The sequence below is a fragment of the Chinchilla lanigera genome, unplaced genomic scaffold (assembly GCF_000276665.1).
Source record: "Chinchilla lanigera isolate Chin_1 unplaced genomic scaffold, ChiLan1.0 scaffold00011, whole genome shotgun sequence".
NCBI lineage: Eukaryota > Metazoa > Chordata > Mammalia > Rodentia > Chinchillidae > Chinchilla > Chinchilla lanigera.
This window is the reverse complement of record NW_004955412.1, coordinates 26,784,697-26,804,516: the sequence shown is the minus strand read 5'-3', so window position 1 is coordinate 26,804,516 and position 19,820 is coordinate 26,784,697. Positions and strand designations below refer to the sequence as shown.

The 19,820-nt window shown below is 40.7% G+C and overlaps 1 protein-coding gene across 1 annotated transcript; it reads right to left on the bottom strand.

Moving 5' to 3' along the window:
* Nucleotides 1-204: 204 nt before the first annotated feature.
* Pate1 (prostate and testis expressed 1) lies at nt 205-2,566 on the bottom strand. The gene is made up of 5 exons (XM_005378656.1): nt 2,515-2,566; nt 1,840-1,876; nt 1,464-1,501; nt 1,048-1,170; nt 205-338 (listed from the first exon to the last, which is right to left on the bottom strand). Exons 1-5 carry the CDS (start codon nt 2,564-2,566, stop codon nt 205-207), a joined length of 384 nt encoding a protein of 127 aa, XP_005378713.1.
* Between the last annotated feature and the right edge of the window lie 17,254 nt (nt 2,567-19,820).

Here is a 19,820-nt window from a genome sequence, read left to right as displayed (position 1 = left end):
AATATTCATTCATTCATTCATCCATTCATTCAATTTTTGGAGCAGGACAGACACTCTAGAAAAGGAGAGATTATTCTTTCACACACAGAAGGCAGAGACATGTGTTTGCAGTTCTCTTCAGGGTGTTTTTTTACGAAAGTCATTGGGAAGAGGCTGACACAACAATGCCACCAAATTTTAGAGCCACAGAAGGACTAGCAACTTCTAAAGGTTTTCATTGCACAGGTTATAGCCCCGGCAACACTTGAAGCTCACCAGATAGATGCTCCATGGTATGTTTCTTACATTAGCACAGTTCTTTAAGCAGCCCATGAAAGTTAACCAGAGGCTACCATCCCCTATAGAAGAGAGGAGAAACATGTCATCAATCCTCGCCCTGAGACTTCTGCAAATAACTTTCTCTCCAGCCCACACCAGAATCTAAGGATGACCTTGTGGCATTCAGGGGTCTGTTACTCAAATGTGCAGTATTGGAAGATGTTACAAGTTGGAGGCTTCCTCCCAAAAAAAGTAATGATGCAGCAGCAATTCAGAGATTGCCAACACTTGGGGTTCTGATTGAGAATCTTTACAGAAATGCCAAGGGACTGTGCAAAACAGAGGGTGGGAAACTAGACAGATTATGGTGTCCAGTCTACTTATCAAGGAGCATTTAGCTAGTCTCTTGCTAACACTGGCCCCTCTGTCTCCACACTTCAGCACCATCCACATGGAAGTTCAGATAGGTACAAAGACAAAAAATTGCTTCCTTCACTGCAGCAACTAGCTGTTCTCCAGTAGGCACGTGTCAGACCTCTCCTTTCACCTTAGCTAAGTCTCCTCTGTTTTCTCTGGGCTCCTCAGAAAATTCTGGTCTTAGTTACATATCCCACCCCTAGTAACACCTTTATTTTTGCCTTATGATATGTGATATGAATGAGATAAAGATGTCAGTCATGCCAAGCATGAGACTGCATGTGGTAAAGTGATACCCTCCCTTATCACAGTGGCCCGCATATGCTTTCTGCTTCTTCTGCCCCATCTTACTTTTCCCAGCCCACACCTTACTTGTGAAAATCTTCCCAACTGTGCAGGCCTCCTCAGGTGTCGCCATACATCTCCCTCTTCCTCTAGTACACTTTTCTCCAGGGAACTGTAGATGACACATCCTACATTGAACAACTTTCTCACCTTGACCAGAGAAAGGGAAAATAGAAGGGAAAGAAGATAGCATTAACAGGAAGGAACCCATTTCCCCCTTTCAAGTTTGAAGTCTGATTAGATCCCAAAGGCTTTGTCAGAGCCCTGTGCAGCAAGGACATCTGCCTCTATTAACATGGGCTGAGCCAGGGGAGTGACCGGAGTTTATGGTCTCTGGACTTTAGCTTGGGAAATAGAAGTTGAAAAAATGAAAGGAGGAGGGATGTGGAAAAAAAATCACCATCAAGAGTCAAAAGATCAGATTAGGTACTGTTCATACTCACCAGAGTTATCTTCACTAAAAACCATTTCATCATCTGTACTGGAGAGGAGAAAAAATCCACAATTTTGTCTGCGTTTACCCCACGCTGCGGCCTTTGAAATCTCTCTCCTCGGGGCCCATTTTACTCTCCTAACTAGAGCCATGCTACATGCTTTCTATTCCTTCAAAGCTCAGTCTCCCACTGTGGCATCTTGTAACTCCTCTCTTCTTCCAGCTTTCTTCACCTTTCCAGGCTTCTCAGACTGCCCTACTCGTCCCTACAGGGTACAGCACAGACCAGAAGGAAAAGAAAAAACCCAGATGCACATTTGGGTTTCTTAAATTTTTTTTGCCTCATTCCCCTTTTCCCCCCAGTGGACCCTATGTGGTATTCTTACCTCTCTGAGTCTGGAGTCTGACAGTGGGGACAATGAGCTGAAATGCACAAAAGTGCTACACTTTAGATTTAGACGTCCAGGTCTGAAAGGTGAACATTTCACTTCTCTCTATTCATTTGTTCTTGGACTTTATATTTCTTAATGTTCACCTAGTCAGTTGCTGCTACTATTATTTTTTTTCCAGTCCCAAAATCAGCTCCCATGCCAACTTTCACCTGCTGGGAGAGGTTTCCGAGTTTTGAAGCTCAACATGTATTATGGCTTATTTTGGCCCCTAATGCCCTTCCCCCCTTTTTCTCTCCTCCCCCCACCTCTCTCTCATCCATTTCTACTCACCAATGTTAGCTTTTTCTCTGAGAGACCCAGATAATACTGTTGGGGGTAAAAAACAAACAAACAAACAAAGATACACTCTCTAAAGACCTCATTTTCCAAACCCCATCTCACAGTTTTATGAAAATTCTCTCAATTTCTCTGCAGCTCACGTATTTCCTTCTCTAAAGAGCGAGTCATTTGCTTTAGTTACAGTCGCAGAGACCTGGAATATTGTAGGTAGAAGGCCTGGCATAGAGTGACAGCCCATCATACTTGTGCTAGAGGGCCTCTGTCATGGGAACTCTGCCTCATTCCTGCGTGCTGGGTACATGCTACCAACTCTTGACCCTACAGGCTCACCTTTAAAGCAGCAGAACAGGATGAGGGGTCCCAACAGGAGGGACTTGCCCATTTTGGAGGGAGAGAAGACCGGGTTAGGGCAGGAACCTTCAAGAGTACCTATTTATACACCTTCAAGGCTGGGCCTCCTCAGCAATGGTTAGGGGTGGGGACACTGTGGAAGTCCTTGAAAATCATACCCTGCTCTTAGGTAAACCAATGACTGTGTAATCTCTCTTCTTGGCAACTTGGGGAAAGAAAGACTGGCTAGAAAAGTCCTGGGCCTGATTTATTCCATTCCTGCCTCTTCAGACGTTTGATGCCAAGTTTTAAGGTCTTTTCTGCCACACACTGTCAGAGAAGCAAGGATAAATCAGGGCAGGATTCAGAGTGATCTATGTGCAGGTGACAATTAAAGGTGAGAAAATACATAAATGTGAATGATGAGAATGCAGGCAAAAAGAAAACTGGGCACAGAGCTTAAAAATAAATCCTTCTTGGGAATGGAGAAGAGAAGAGTGGAAATATTACACTCAGAGGCCTTGACAGGGAAATTTTATGAGGTTTCCCTCTGCTAATCACCTTGAAAAGGAGCAGGCCCTGAGGTAAGGCTGAAAGGGCAGTTTTCCTCCCTTGATGGTTGAGATCAGGCTTTAGCTAGAAGAAAATTTAAGACTACATCCGGAATGAGAAAAACTTATGCCTCTTACTTGATGTTAGGCCTGATTATTAGGGAGACAACTGGCTGAGTATAAATCTCCCATAGTGGTGAGCTAGCTTGTAGATTTCAAGAAGAACCACATCTAGTGTCTCCTTCTAAATTTTCTTTTAATTTCCTCTAGTCTTTGCTATACCTTCTAGAGCCTGCAGTGAGAGTGCAGCTAAGCTTCTGCTCTCGCTGCAAAGAACTGAAGGGAGAATCTGCAGTTAGAGCAAAACAACTGGGGAGAAACAGGTGCAACAGGGCACAGTGTAGTCTATAGCCAAGTGGGATAGTGCTCTAAGCCAGACGTTGGCTAAATAGTAGAGAACAACAAGAGTAGTGTGTGGAAGTGTGTCCATGACACTTTGGAGGTTATTATCACATGCCAGTGGAGCAAGCTATCATTTCCAGACACAATATGAAGAAAGAAAGCTATTCACTAGTTAACTGCTTACCTGAGAACACGTCCTGCCCTGGTTAAGCTTTGAAGTGTCACTATTAAATATTCATACAGGACATACACCTATGCACACACATGCACATACACACGTGTGTGCACACACATACAACAGCACTGATTTTCACACTGTATGTATTCATCAGCAGGCCTCTCCCTTTCCTTTCTCTCCCTACCCTGAAATTTGGCATCTTCTCTAGCATCTTCTCATTCCTTTCTCCTCTTTTCCTCTTTTCTCTCCTCTCCTCTCAGCAATGCCACTTTTAATTCCTTGCCTACTGGCAACACTCAAGAAAGGAGGGATGGTTCTCTTCCCTGTCCTGTCAAAAATTGTCATGATATTGTCACACCACTTTGCTGACAGTTCAAATGTTCTTCCTCCAGCTTTACTGATCTAGCTGGACTCCTTGCTTATGTTTGAACTGTATTTTACTAACTTGTTTTCTTCTAAAATCTCCCCCAAAGTCTCACCTCATGTCTGAGTAATCTTAATACTTGATTTCTTTACTGGGGCCTGCTCTGTTCCTTTTCTGAATGCTTTTAGTTCTTGGCACTTTCAGGCTTTGATAATCATTTCTGTCATACATTTCACCTTTTTGAATAAAAAGTATTCAGAAACCCATTTTCCCTGTTGTTTTGGACCTTGTTTAATTCTGTAAGGCTCTTCATTCATGATGCCCCCCTCTCCAAAACAGTACAATTTGTCCAAAAGAGTAATCTCTGCATTGTGTTTCAACTCTAAGAGCGATGAGGTAGTTAAACACGATTCCCTGTGTGTAATTAGAAGACATGGGATTGTGGGCTAGGATCTTTCACTTGCATCTACAACATAATTATGTAAGTCAATAAAGAAAGATAATTTTTGGATGGAAATTCACCTTCCAATGAATTATTATTATTTTAAAAGTAGTTCTACTTATCACAGGTAATGTAGCAAGATCCACTAAATTTCATTGGTAATTGAAACACTTTCACATAATGAACTTTTTGAATATGTGGTGAGTGGCAGGATGTAAGGTACGAGATCTCAGTGTAGCTGGCCCCTCATGTGATAAGCAAGATAGACAAGAGGAAAATCACAGATGCTGTCCTAATGGAGCAGCAATTGACCTTCGACTCCTGAGGTTTCTCTGATAACCACGGGCCTTGTACTGATGATCCAGAAGGGAAAGAACAGTTTCTTCTTTACTGGGGTTTGAAGCAATGATCAGATCAGAACAACCTGTCTCTTCTTCCCTCGGACAAGTGAACAGAACAGATAAGACCTAGTGGAAACTAGAGTTCACCCTCCCAGAGGGGATGAAAGACAGAGAAAATATCTACACAATGTATAAAGATCTGAGAAAGGCTGTATGTCACTGGGGGCCCTTTACATGTGGTCCTTTTCTACTTTGAGACTTTCTGTCTCCTAGGATTTTCTGGGAATTTCAGGACTAAGAATTGTTCAATATGTCCACAGTTCCATAGATAGCTCCTTCCAGTTGTGCTGAGAATTGGAGACTTTATCAGAAACATTGAAGCAACTAGGGAGGTCTGTCTGGGAGTCAAGGGTGAAGAGGTAGCCAATGATTTGTCCATTGTTCCCATCCTATCATAAAGATTATATAAAATTTCCTAGGTTTTCAATATGCTGTATCAACAAACTAGCCATAACTTAAGAACTCTTTCAAGTGTGACCTCAGCTAAGGAAAAATTAGAGACCCTCTACTACTGTTCATAGTAAATTCACCAGCATGTGGAGGCCGCAGTGAGAGACCTCTGCAACCTGACAGCACTGCTCAGGTGGCACATAGCTGTCTCTGTTGCCAGGTTTACTACAGACCTTTTAGATTGAAATAATCTCTCTGTTCCCAGAGTTTGTCTGGAGCATATTACCTGAGCAAGGTGGCGCTCATTATTTCATTTGTGTGTGAGTGTGTGGGGGTTATATTGGTGAAATACAATATACCTGTCATAAAAGCCATAAAACATAAATTCATATCTCAAATTATTTTAAATTGTGTAACTGTAAACCAAATCAGAAGACTGTTGACCAGACTACAGAGAATTCACCATAGCAAGTGCTCCTTTCTAACTACATCCTCATTTTCCTCTCCTTACAGGAAGCATTACCCTTTATTTTATGGAATAAAACCATTGATGTATTTTATAGTTTTGCTACACTACATTTTGCTTGTTTTGAATAGTGATATAAACAGACTAATACTATATGCATTTATATGTTATTAATGGCATTGTTTGAATTTTTCCCTTTGCAATATAATGTTTCTTAACAAAAATATTATGGTGAGACATGCAACACATCAGCCCAGATGTTCAAGAAACTCTCCAAATCCTAAGCCCTCTGTTTCCTGAGATTCCCTGCACTGCACAGCTCCTTAGAGCTCCACTCTGAACTCCTATAGCTCCAAACTCCACAGTCCTCCTTATAATCAATCTTCCTGTACACACGGGGGCAAGTCCAGCTGTTATTACTGAATCCAGTGGACATAGCAATGGCATCTTTGGACAAGCAGTGCCTTTGGTACTTCAGAAGTTCATTAAAAAATCATCACCCACAGATAGAAAGAATGGTATTTTTCCCAAGCATCAACTCTACCAAGAAATTAATTAAAATAGAGCCTTAAAAGTGCCAACAAATTTAGGAACATATAGGTCAGTCTTCTCCACAGAGAGAAAAATAAAGGAAAAAAAAGGAAGCCTGTATCTAGAGATGGTACAGTAACTCATACAAAGAGAATGAAACACTTTTTAGGTCTAGTTTCTCTCACTCAGCATAATATTTTCATCCTAAAGAAAGGAAAATACATATTCACACAGAAGCTTGAAAAAGAATTGTCATAGTGGCTTTATTTGTAATAGCCCCAAATTGGAAAGAACACTGACTTTTCTCAAAAGCTGAATGGATAAACTGTTGTACATATATAAAAATAATGCAATATTATCTGCAATAAAAATGAACTCTTGATACATGCAACAGTTGGATGACTTTCAAGAATATTATCATGAATGAAAAAAGTTCAGTCTCATATTATGTACTATGATTCCACTCATGTAATACTCTCAGAATGACAAAATTATCCTGATGCTAAACATAATGTTCAGTAGGCTCTAGAGTGACAAGGAGAATCTAGTGCAAGGGAGAAGCTTGAAGGAGTTTCTTGGTGGTGATGAATAGTTATGTATCCTGCTTTGGAGGACTTTACACAAATGGTGCATATGATGAAATTTCATTGTAATACATACCAAAAGAAAAATAAGCACAGCTCAAAACTGATGAAACTCAACATTCTCAGTTAATGATATTGTGCCAATGTCTATTTCCTGGGTTAGAAAATGTATTATGTTTATTGAGGGTGTATAAAGAAAAGAGAAAGAAAGATGAAAGGAATTAGTGAATTATTCAACCTTGGATAAATCAAATACAAGTTGTAACTACATGGCATGTAACTACTGCTCTGTCTGTTACTATTACCTGGAGAAGCTTGGTAAAATAAACTCAGAAACTATTTTTTGCAACTTGCAACTCTTAAATTATTTCAAAATAAAATTATTTTCTTAATAGCTTGTTTGATTCTTTTCCAGATCTCCAGGTTTGAGGAAAATTAATGAACATATGTGATTGAATTTTTCAGTCAATGGTCATATTATTTTTCTCTATTTTTGGTTCGCTTTGAGCTTTTTGTTATGTAATTTTGTGCTTAGAGACGTTGTGTAACTTGTATTAGATTTATTCCTAGATAGTGGGAGCACTGTTCCAGGAAAAGCCCAGGAGCCAGTGTGTGGGGTTAGGGGAAGAGAACATCCTCTGCTTGGGGCTGTGGGGTGGTTTGGATGATAAAAGTGCAGCTAGGCAACAGATAAGCGGCAAGAAGCTCAGTCAGGTAAGAAGAGGGAACACAGAGACCTCGGACAAGCAGCTCCAGGAGCTGGCAGCACTCAGGTGAGTGGGGACAGAGAAAGAGGTCCTGCCCACACTGAGAAGATATGAGCACAATAAAAAAAAAAATCCCCAGCTCTTTGTAACTTCAAAGACTTAACATATGTCAAAATGTTGAAAATTCAATGTTACGAAAAACACACGCAACCTTTTCTCTGAGTCTTAGGAATTTCCTAAGCGTGCATATAGATATGTGTTACCAGAAAGTGAGGGGTTTTTTTGTTTCAAATGATTCTGGTGATGGAAACCAGGGCTTTGTGCATGCTGGGCAAGCACTTTACCACTCAGCCACACCCCCAGCCCTAGAAAGTGACTTGTGTTTTTGAGGTACTAGGAATTTAACCCCAGGGTCTTCCCACTGAGCTACATTCCCCAGACTCTCAACTCCCTATATTTTTGGAAACAGGGTCCCCCTAAGATATTCAGGCTGGGCTCAAACTTGAGATCCTCTGCCTCAGCCTCCTGGAGAGCTGTATTATAGATAGAAAGGCAAGTGTCACCATTTCCAGTGAAAGTGAGAGCCTTAAATTCTCCATACTCTCATTCCTGCCCCAGAAAACCCTCTTCTGCAAAGAGAGGCCTAGCACACAAATCAAAGGCGCTCTCACCAGAACTCTCATCTTGGGTACCAATGAAGTACCCAGGTCTCCATAATTTCAAAGTTAGTGCAATAGTCAAAATTGTAGTATCATAAGTCTAATGGGGCATAATTTGAACTATGATGCATTTTTAATTTGTTGAATTGTTTTCTTGACTCTTCTACTTGTGGTTAACTGTGCTGTTTCCTGTCCCACCTGCTACCATTCAGGGCTACCACCTTGTCTTTAAGGTATGCTACATTTATAAGCTTGCATATAGTTAAAGTGTACCCTAAAGTTTCATGTGCCCAACGTGGTGGTGTGGGGGTGGTGGGACCTATTGGAGATGCTGCACTTGCCCTTAGAAGGCATGAATTTAGATCTTGAGAAGTGAATTAGTTCTCACAAAAGTCAATTGTACCAGACCTTCCTGTGTAAGCAATGTATTGTCTCACTAGTGTAAGAACCTGAAAGAGTGAATAAAAATTAGGAGGTATGATAGACATTGTGAAATGAAAGGAAAATGCTCAAAAGTAAAGGGCAACTGGGGTGTGGGAAAAGAGAAAAGAAAGAAGGGGAAATTATGTATATATGTATACACAGGATAGCTAACATTTGTACTACTGCCTTCTATTACTTTACTGAAAGGAACAGTTAATGATTAATTATTTGATCAATCTTGCATGTCTGTATTTGTTTTCCTGAGAAACCACTTTGAAGATATCAATACATAATACAACAGCCATTGTGAATTTCCTAACACTTTGTCTGTAATTCAGTATTGCATGTATTGTTTTTATGCTATTTTGTAAATGGACATCTGCTTAGTAATATATTTTCCTTCTTTTATTTTTAAAATAAATTTTTAAAAAAGTAATTTGTTACAAAGTGAGGCCACCTTCCACCTGTGGCCTCTTCTGCATGTGGGAGGGTCTCTTTCTGTTTTTCCTTGTTGTAACAGACCCCAGGGTTCCTTGCCAGGATGCTGGTGCCATCCTATTTGGACCCTCTAGCTACCAGAATTTTGAGTCAAATAAATTGCTTTATTCTATAAAGTATCCAGCTACAGGTATTTTGTTAGAGAACAGAAAGTAGACCACCACAGGATATTGTGGTAGGGCCCTCCCTTTGCCAGGCCTACAATTCTAATGTCCTCTATTCTGAGTTGTTCTTGGATAGAGAAAATTAGCATAAGTCCCCACTTATTCAGGAAGTTTATTAGCAGGTAGCTCAGTAATAATACAGGCTACATTTTGAAAATCATACAGAAAAGGCTGCACTTATTTGGCACAGCCAAACAATGCAACAAATAATAATAGTACTGATAGCTTGGGTTTCAGATTTTCTTTTTAGTACCAAAAACCTGAGACTGTATTTTATAGGACTTGTCCTTCTTGCTCCATAATCTCACCCGATTATGTCATCCCACAACTCTAAAGATTCTCCACTGATGACTGACAATTTTTTATTTTGTTCTCTAAAATTTCTTCTGACCTTTAGACTGCCTTCCTTTCACCAACATTTGAACAAGCACCTCTCTCTATCCTGCTTCTTACTGGTGAATCTGCTGTGTGCCCTATGAGGCGGGGAGGAATGAGGATATGGCAAGAGTCAGCCTGTGTCTAGGTATGGCACACATGCCCATCCCCAAGGGTGCCCCTGACTCAGCTTAGGGTTAAGACTGAGAAGTTCGTTCGGTGTGGTCACACAGAGTCCTCCTCAGTGCCCTCAATCAAACCTATCATGGTTGTTATCAAGACTGTCTCTCAAAAACTCATAGCAGTGAAAGCTTAGTCACTGATGGATTTTTAGGAAATGACTGGATCACCAAGGGCTCTAGCTCCATCTGTGGATTAACACGCTGGTAAGGTCATAACCTTGTGGTATTATTGGAAGGTGGTGGTCACAGAAAGTGGGGCCTGTTGAAAGGAGTGACTCAAGGAAGCAAGCGTGACCTCAGGAACTCTATTTGGTCTCTAGCTCCTTCTTTGAAGGCTCTTTGTCATTCTACTTTCTGGCTGCCACAAGACAAGGAATTTGTGGGGAATGCCTGGGTCCTAAGAGGATCTTCATAACCAAAAAGCTATATGTCTCTCTCTTCTCCTTTTAAGTCCTTTGTACTTGAGTTTCCTTTGTATAATAATGAGCATCTAATGACATTTCAGCCAATAATGAGCTGCAAGATGATGGTGGTTCCATAAGATTATATCACCTAGTGATGTGGTGGCTGTCTCACTTGTACAAGTACACTGTATGCCGTTCACACAGAGGAGAAATGACCTAACAGTGCCTTTATCAGAATGCACCTCCATCATTAGCTGACGGTGACTGTACTTCCGTTTCACACCCCTTCTTATGAAGTTATACTTCCTTGCTCTCCTACACAATGATTGACCTCTGGTTTCTTGGAGAAAAAAAAAAAACACTACTCTGAAATATCTTAACAATCAACTTATCACCATCTGCTCAGACTTCAGATGCATTTCAAGGAAGCAAGAGTCATAAAAATGCTGATTTTTGTCCCTAATGTATACAAGACTCGGCCCAGTACTGTGCAAGCATCACCTGGCTCAGTGGTCTACAGCTTGTGGACTGTGGAGACAGGCTCAGATTGAAATCCAGTTCTGTGCCTTAGCTTTTGATCTTAGCAAATCACCTGACCTGCCTAGCCTCCACTTACCAAACTGTAAAGTGGGTATGATGATGTCTCCAGAAGAAAGCCATTTAATGCAATGTCTTAGAGCTTTCTTCAAAGACCTCCACTGGAATTAACAGAGGAATCATCTTGGCATCCAGAACTAGAAGGCACATGAGATGGATCAGTGTGATATGCACTGACATTCACATCAAAGGGTCTCCTTGGCCATAACAGAACCATTGGAGAAATTTCCACTAGAGTGTGGGGCACTAAATTTTCAGCTCCAGCGCCTTTCTGAGTCACTGGAGGGAGCGGACTTAATCATCTACCAGTCCCTTGAACTATGGGGGAGGACTTACAGGATGAAGATATGGTCCTTAGAAAAACTATCGCTTGCTGCTTCAAAGGCCACATTAGTTAAGAGGAAAGAAAGGGTTGCCTTCAAAGGCTGCATGTTCAGTGTTGATGTTCTTATTCCTTCTGCATATACAGTATGTTAGTATTCAGGTCTTTTGCACTCCTGCCACTTGGTAGTATAGATTTTTGAGTGATCTTAACCTAGAGTACTTTTTTTCTTGGTCAAAAATTGATCTTTTTCCTTTTTAGAAGGTGTAAATATCAATGACTACCCTTTGGTAGACACCTATTCTGTTTACCTTAAATTCTCACTACAGCAAACTGTAATAAGCAAACTCATAGTGTGCTTATGGCGGACAGTGGCAGTTCTGAAAGACTAAGTACCAAAGATCACCCACAAGGAAGAAAACTACATTTTTACTCATTGTAGATATTAACCTTTTCATTAAAGACTTCCTCACAAAATGTCCAGATGTTTTTATTGTTCAACTTAATGGAATAGTTCAGGAAGAAATAATAGCATTTTAGAAAAAGCCTTCCAGGAAATTGAAGAGGAATTACTTTGTTTTCACTCATTTTATTTTGCATAATTCATTTCTTTAGCTGATACCAAAACCAGATTTTAAAAAGAACATTATAAGAGGGGCTGGGGATTTAGCTCAGCAGCACAGCGCCTGCCTGGCAAGCGCAGTGTCGTGAGTTCGATTCCCGGTACCAGAAACCGCCCCCCCCAAAAAAACCACTATAGGAAAAGAATCTGATCTGTGAAACACTAAATCTGCTGGAAGATAGAATAGATAGAACACTTGAAGACATAGGAATAGGCAAAGATTTCATGAATGAAACCCCAGTGGTGTGGAAAATACTACAAAGAATCAACAACTGGGATGTCATCTTATTAAAAAGCATTTTCACAACACACACACACACAAAAACCACTAACGGTGAAAAGACAACCCACAGTGTGGCTAAAAAATTTTGCCAGCTGTTCCTCAGACAGAGGATTACTATCTGCAATATATAAAGAATACAAAGAGATTAGATCCCTCAAATTTAAAGACTCAATCCAAAAATAGGCATCTGAAATGAATAGACACCTCTCAGATGAAGAAATGGAAACGGCAAATAAATACATGAAAAAAAGTTCACCATCTCTGATCATTTAAGAGATGCAAATTAGAACATGCTGAGATTCCATCTCACACCAGAAAGAATGGCTATCTATTATCAAGAAATCAAGCAATAACAAATGCTGGGGGTGCTGCAAGGAAAACATAACACTTCTCCACTGTTGGTTGGAGTGTAGACTGGTGCAACAACTGTGGAAAAAGGTGTGGAGATTCCTCAAGAAACTGAGACCACAGGTTCCATTCAACCTATCTATTCCGCTTCTTGCTATCTTCCTGAAAAGATTAAAAGCATCATCCCACAGCAATATATACTCATGTTTATGGCAGCACAGTTTCTAATAGCTAAATCTTGGAAACAGCCCAAATGTCCATTGATAAATGAATGGAGAAAGATGTGGTTTTTTAATATAATGGAATGCAGCTAAGCCATAAAGGATAAACTTGAGACATTTCTACCTACATGGATGCACCTTGAGACCATACTCTTAAGAAGGGTTGAAAGGAGGGTAAGGGAATGGGAGAGAAAAAGTCAAGATATATCATGTACAGGTACACATTCCCTATGATGAATGTGATCTTTATGTATATCTAAAATGTACCAATAAACTTAGTGAATAAAAAAGGATCTGATCTGTGGCATACCTTCAGTGTCTAGGAGTCTGCATGCATTGTTCTTTCATTGTAGAATGCCACTCATCTTAATTCTACTCAGCCAAGTCTTACAATTCCTCACATTATAGCCCCCTCGATAAGTTATTCTCATCCTTGTCAATGGTGGCCTATTCCTCTAAATAGATGTTAGTCTCCTTAGGTGGTTATATTCTGACACCTTCTGAAAAGAATTAGGTTCTTTAGCCTTGGATCTATTCTTGGGTCACAGAATAGCCTTCTTGGCTAAAGAGGTATGTTTGTAATTTATCTATGTAAGGGTGGGGATATTTCAAAATAGAGCAAGAGAACTAACTAGACAGCTATAAAAGCAGCTTCTCTTTCCCAGCTGAAGAGGTTGAGGCTTAGACTTGGTTGTGTCCATAAAACTAGTCCAAAAATGACTGGATATTTCTCCCTAAGGGATGGGGAGAGGGGAAAGAACAACAAGTGGACTTCATGAGTTATTCAAAAGAAAAAGAGAAGAAAGTGAAGGAAGAAAAACATATTGAGATGTTTGCAAGGTTAAGCTGCCTTTCCTTGGAAAAGGTGCCATGTTTTCCTGAACTCAGTCTTGCTTATGCCTTCATGAGAAAACTGACTTGTTACAATTTGGTTTCAATTCTCTCCTTTATTTTTTTCAATTTTTCCCAGGTACATATAGACTGAGGAGTTTATCTTTCTCAGGTTCACTATTTTGCAGGCAGTTCCCCATTTGAAGCAATGTGATCTGGGTTCATCTCTGGTTTCTTGTGTTGTTCAAATGAAAACTGAATTCATAATCTCTAACTCCATTATTATCAGTCAAAATGGAACTCTGAGGTGAGCTCGGTCTTCACCTTCTTTGACATAGTCACTCCTTTCATCAGTCCAATGTTATATGATGTGGTTGGGTTGAAGAAAGCAACACAACATGTGTGTGCCATGCACATATATCCCTACGAAATAAAGCTAGCTTGTCCTCCCTTGACATGAAATGACCTCTTTCCTATATTAATTCTTTCATAAAAGCCCGCAGTTCGCTGTGGATTAGAAAGAGGAAGCAGAACACCCACTCTTCTAGAGGCAGGGCTTCACAATGCAAGTAAATGAATCACACTATTTATAGCCCATAACTCACAGAGCAGGAGACCAGGGAGGAAACTGCAGCTTCATCTCCATCCCACATCCTGCCCAGGGTACCACAGCTGAGCCCTTTCTGCGTCTTGGCTGCCTGCCTTATCACTGCTTTCCTTAGATTCATGGACTGGCTCCTGTTCCTCCTGCTCCCAGGAGCCTTCCTGGTTTTGTGCCTGTCTCCCACGGAGGGTGAGTCTCAAACAGGAAAGTGAAGGGACCAGGACAGCGGGATCTAGGAATAATCTCTGATCATCCTGACAAAGAGGGCAGGGACAGTGTTTGTTGGGTACAGATCCCTGAACCCCTGGCTGGTACAAATTCCTTCTTTGGCCATGGAGGCTCTTCCTGGGGACCTTGCTGTTGCTGCTGTCCAGTAGTTCCATCAAACTTCAACTGCAGGGAAGCTGTGAAGAGGGAGGCTTGAGGGAGGCTGATAAAGAATCATTGCAGGTTTGGAAATGGGTCACCAGATCAATAGTACCGTTTCTCAACTAAGGCCCAAATTTTGGTAAATAATTCAGAAAAGAGATCCTTTTCTTTCATTTCCCCCACAGCATCCCGGGTCTTCTCTCTCAGCCTTGCTGAGAATTTACTAGCAATGTCTACTGCAGTGTCCCCTGAAGAAACCACAGCTTCATGCTGAGCCTACAAAGAGGGATGGAGAAGGTTTCATACTAAAACCAGATTCCCTGATGGACTTGAGCTCTGCAGGGAGTGATACACCTGAAAGGAAGAGTCTGCAGAGGTCTCCAGGAATGTGGCTGGGGAAACCTGAAAAGTCTAAAGTCATTCCACCCTTCAGTCTGACATCTGCCTCAGGGTCCCTCCTGTCTTCCTTGCATTAGTTGGAATCCCCTGGTCTCACCCTCTGATTCTGCAATAATATCTAGATCCTATGTGGAAACCTCCAGTTTGCATCTCCTGTGATGAATTTTTTGGCACAGTCTGCACAAAGAATTTAGGAGCCTGTCAATCGAGACATCCTGACTTTGCATGCCAGACCAAAGAAGTATACACTCAACATTTCACGGGAGGTAAGGTGAAGGCAAGAGGAAGAGAGGGATGGGAGACTAGGGAGAGAAAGAGCACTAGAACTGGAATCAGAAGTCTCTAGTCCAGGTTGGGGTGGGAAAAGAAACCTCTATAACACCCCAAATTGGTTACAAGAAAAGCTCTGAGGAATAACATAAGCATATGCTGGGTCTCATGGGCTCTTTCCATATAGGACCAGATAAGAAGGAATAGATTCTGGGCAGAGAATGATCTGGCAAAAATCCCTGAGGTATAATTCACCTGATGCCTTGGACACACTCCTTCTCTTCTCTGGGTTCAAAATTCCCTTCTGTACAATGCTTAGATTTCAGTAGGTAGCCTCCAAATTCCCATCCATCTCTGATGTTCAGTGACTTAAACCCTACAAGATGAAGTTGTTACAACTCCTCTGGTGTAAATGTGTGTGTGTACTCAGGGCATGGGTCAGCTTCCCCAGGAGGAAACTTTGTTTATGAAGGAGATTTTGGGGTCTCAGGTGCTTTCTCTGGGAGTGGGAGGAAAGGGAGGGGAGGTTTACTGAACCATCTCAGGTCTAACCCAAGGCCTGTCTGTTATTCTACCCTCTTCAGAATATGTGTACAGATATTCCATCTTGGGCTGCCCAAAAAGATGTGTGGAATACGTGCGCATCACCAATTGGGAGAAGAACATCTTTTTCTGTTGTAAAGAAAACTACTGCAACAACTTGTCAGTCAAACACTTGGTCCCTTATCAGCCAGTTTTGCCTCATAGTCTCAGTTGATCAGCAGAGCCCTCTCCTGGTCACATCCTGCCCATTATTTCTGAATACACAGCAAGATCCGGAAGTGCCTTCCCTCCCACCCCACACCCACAATGCTACTGAGAGCCAAGGGCCCCAAGAAAAATGAACTATGGATATAGAAGGAAGGTGATAGAACTTGGAATGCTACCTGAGCCCGAGTCAGACCCACAGCATCTGCTGTTCTGGCTAGGGACCAAACCCCAAGTCCAGGTTGGGGTGGGAAAGGAGACCTCTATAACACCCCAAATTGGTTACAAGAAAAGATCTGAGGAATAACATAAGTATATGCTGGGTCTCATGGGCTCTTTCCATATAGGACCAGATAAAAAGGAATGGATTCTGGGCAGAGTATGATCTGGCAAAAATCCCTGAGGTATTTCACTCTTCAGATGTCTAGGATCCTAAATCTTGTTAGGCCCATTATGATCTAGAGTTGAAGGAGTCCCTAAAACAAGGTGCCCTGACAATATGGTCCTGGCTTTTTACAAAGACATGCTCTGCTGTCTTGGGTCTGGTTGAGATTTAGAGGCTTGATGAAGGCAGTGGGAGGGAAAACTTTCTGGTCACTGTAGGACTTAAGTATTAAAGAATACAAATTCTGAAGGAGATTGTCTGAGTTTGAATCCAACCACTCTCCTAGGCCTCATGACCTTCCGTAACTCACTTAGGTTTTTTGATACCACAGCCACCTCCTCCTTTACATTGTTCATATGAGGACTATGTGTGTTTCCAGCTATTAGGAGCACACCGTGTCTGCTGTTTATCTTCAGCTTTGTGCCAGTTGGTGGGTTGGCCTCTTTACATATCATCTCATAAACCAGTCAGTGCAATGAGATGTTTACCTCCATTTTTGACAGAGGAAAAAATGTTGCGAGGTGGGGAAGTTAATAACTTCGTAGAAAGTGTGGAGCATGGGTGCAGAAGCAGAGGCATCTACCTATATTTTTTACCCAATCTAAAATGAGGGTGCCCAGAGGATCCCCACCCTCACCACCATGACTGCAGCCAGTTCTCATCACCCCTACCTCTTTCCAGCCAGTGGTCCTACTTCTTTACTCTGGCCCAGATCTTCCTTCCCCATTCTGCCCAGAACTCTGCTGTCAACTCCACCTAAACCTCCCCTTTATTCTACTGACTGTGTGACCCACTGGGTAGCAGAGTCAAATGTTGGAGAACACAAATTTTTAGATAGAGCCAAGTAGCTAACAGAGCTTTGACAGCTACTGGATACAAGAATCTGGAAAAGACCACCATGAGTCCAACTTTCTTCTGCAAAATAAAAATAAATATACCTGTTCTAATGATCAGTGTAATAATTAACAAATATCTCCACTTGGCACAGTGCACTTAACATTGACTTAAACAGAAGCTGTTACCACCCTTCTTACTTGCAAGTCACTCTATCTAGTTTATCTCCTTTAGTTTTTGTGGTAGTCCTTTTGCAGGAGAGGAATCTGAGGCTACGAGGTGAGAATCACTTGCCCAGTGCCACCATTTTTCCATCTTCGGAGTGAGCTAACCCAAGATAAAAGGTACATTTCAGGGCTGTCTACTCAGATGGCTGCCTCCTTGACTGAGTTTCTTGCATGAGGTTTGTCCTAGGTTCCAGCAGATAGCACAAGACCACTCAGCCATCAGCATGCTTCAGACCCAGATACACCTGGGCTCTAATTGCAGTTCACCTCTCAAAAAGCTATTACCTTTGAAGTATTAGGGAAGCTTATGAGCCTTCATTTTCCCTTTATAAGCTGTGACTTACAAAAACTTCCTCAGCTGGCTAGTGATAAAGTGCACAAAAGCAGTTTGTATAGTGACTGACATGGCTTATTGCCCAAAAGAAAATAATTACATTTTATAATAGAGCTCCCAATCCAGTACCAGAAAACCACGATCATGTCAGGTTTTTAAAAATTCTGATTTGATATAGGTAACATAAAGTTTACTCTCTTAAATGTACAATTTAGTGATGTTTGGTGCATTCACAGTGGTGTGTGTAGCCATCACCTCCGTACATTTCCAGAACTCCTTCACAATTGCACACAGAAACTTTGTACTCCATTTGCTTCTCTTCCCCGCTTGTGGTAACCTCTATCCTACTTTTTCCTCAGAGTTTTCTTGTTCTAGGTACCTCATGTAAGTAGAATTATACAATATTTGTCCTTTTAAGCCTGGCTTGTTTCATATAATACAATATTTTCAAGGTCTAGCCACATTGTGGTGTGTGTCAGAATTTCATTCCTTTGTATGGCTGAATCATATTTTAGTGTATGTATATGCCACATGTTTCTACATTTGTTTCTACATTCATGATCCATTGTAGACGGATGTGTTGTTTTCATCTTTTACTCTTGTGAAATAATGTTTCTTTGAACGTGGATTTACAAGTATTCGAGTCCCCATTTTTGATTCTTATGATTATATACTGAGAACAGGATTGGACACATAACATGGAAATTCTGTGCTTAACTTGAAGAGATGCATCATTAGCTGCACCATTTTACATTCCTGTGAAGGTGCAACTCCTCCACATCCTCACCAACACTTGTCATTTTCTGTTTCTATTTATTAAATAACAGCCATCCAGTGGGAATGACATCATTTGGTCTTTACTTTGCAGACAATTGAATCCAGGCTTTGAGCTTGCTAGGGAAGTGCTTTACCACTGAGCTACATCCCTGGCTCATGGCCACAACATGGTTTTTATTTGCATTTATCTAATGACGTATACTTGTGCCTAACTAATATGTGTTTCTGTGCATTTAGCCACTTGTATGTCTTCTTTGGAAAAATTTGCAGTCATTTTTGTTGCCCACTTTCGAACTGAATTTCTTATTTTGTTGGTGTTGAATTATTTATATCATATAGATAGTAATCCCTTATTGGGTATATAATTTGAGAATATTTCCTCTCATTATATGAGTTGTCTTTTCAGTCTCTTGATAGTGTCTTTTGATACACAAAAGCTTTTAAGTAAAGTCTAATTATCTATTTTTCTTTCATAACCTCTGTTTTCATGTCATATCCAAGAAATCATTGCCAAATTCAGTCTCAGAAAATTTTTCTCCTAATCTTATCTAGGAATTTAATGGTATTAGCTCTTTTTTTTTAAGAGAGTAGTAAATGAGACACAAACAAACAAAAATAGAGCAATAGCAGCATACCAGGATCATAAACATAAACAAAGCAAAGCAAAAACATTTAAGGTGATACAGGGTTTCAAGACAAAATAATATGAATTAACAGTAGTTATTATATCACATAACACTATCCTCAACTATGTTGTTCAGATTACCAGATGTAGGAATGGAAGACTGTTCAAACCATTAAAAAGAATAAGAAAATAATTATTAGATAAAACATTAGAGATAATACAGAGTTTCACTAGACAAGATGGTAGGAATTCACTATGGTAATTCCATTGTATATTGTTAGCTTCGAATCAGCTGCCCAGATTACCAGACACAAGCATGCAAAATTGATCAGAACATAAAAAATTTTAAGCATTAACTATTCTGTTCAATTAGCTCTTAAATTTAGGACCACACATTTGTTAATTTTCCAGTTTTCATTCTGTTGTTGATTTCTAGTTTCACTTCGTTGTGATTAGAAAAGATATCTTGCATACTTTCAATATTTCTAAATTTATCCAGACATGCTTTGTGGCTTAATGTATGACCCAACCTAGAGAATGCTTCATGAAACCTAAGAAGATATATTCTACTGCTGGAAGGGTATTTTTTTTACACTGCTATTACATCTAATTGTCTTATTTTTATTAATATTTTTGTGGTGCATAATAATTACATTCCTCTGGGGGAATTTGTACATATATCTATAGAATCTGGATCATGTTTACTCCCCCTTCCTTCCTTCCTCCTCCTTGCTCAGATCCCCTTCCCATCCCCACACAGGCTACCTCCTTGTTTCCTACCATCTCTCTT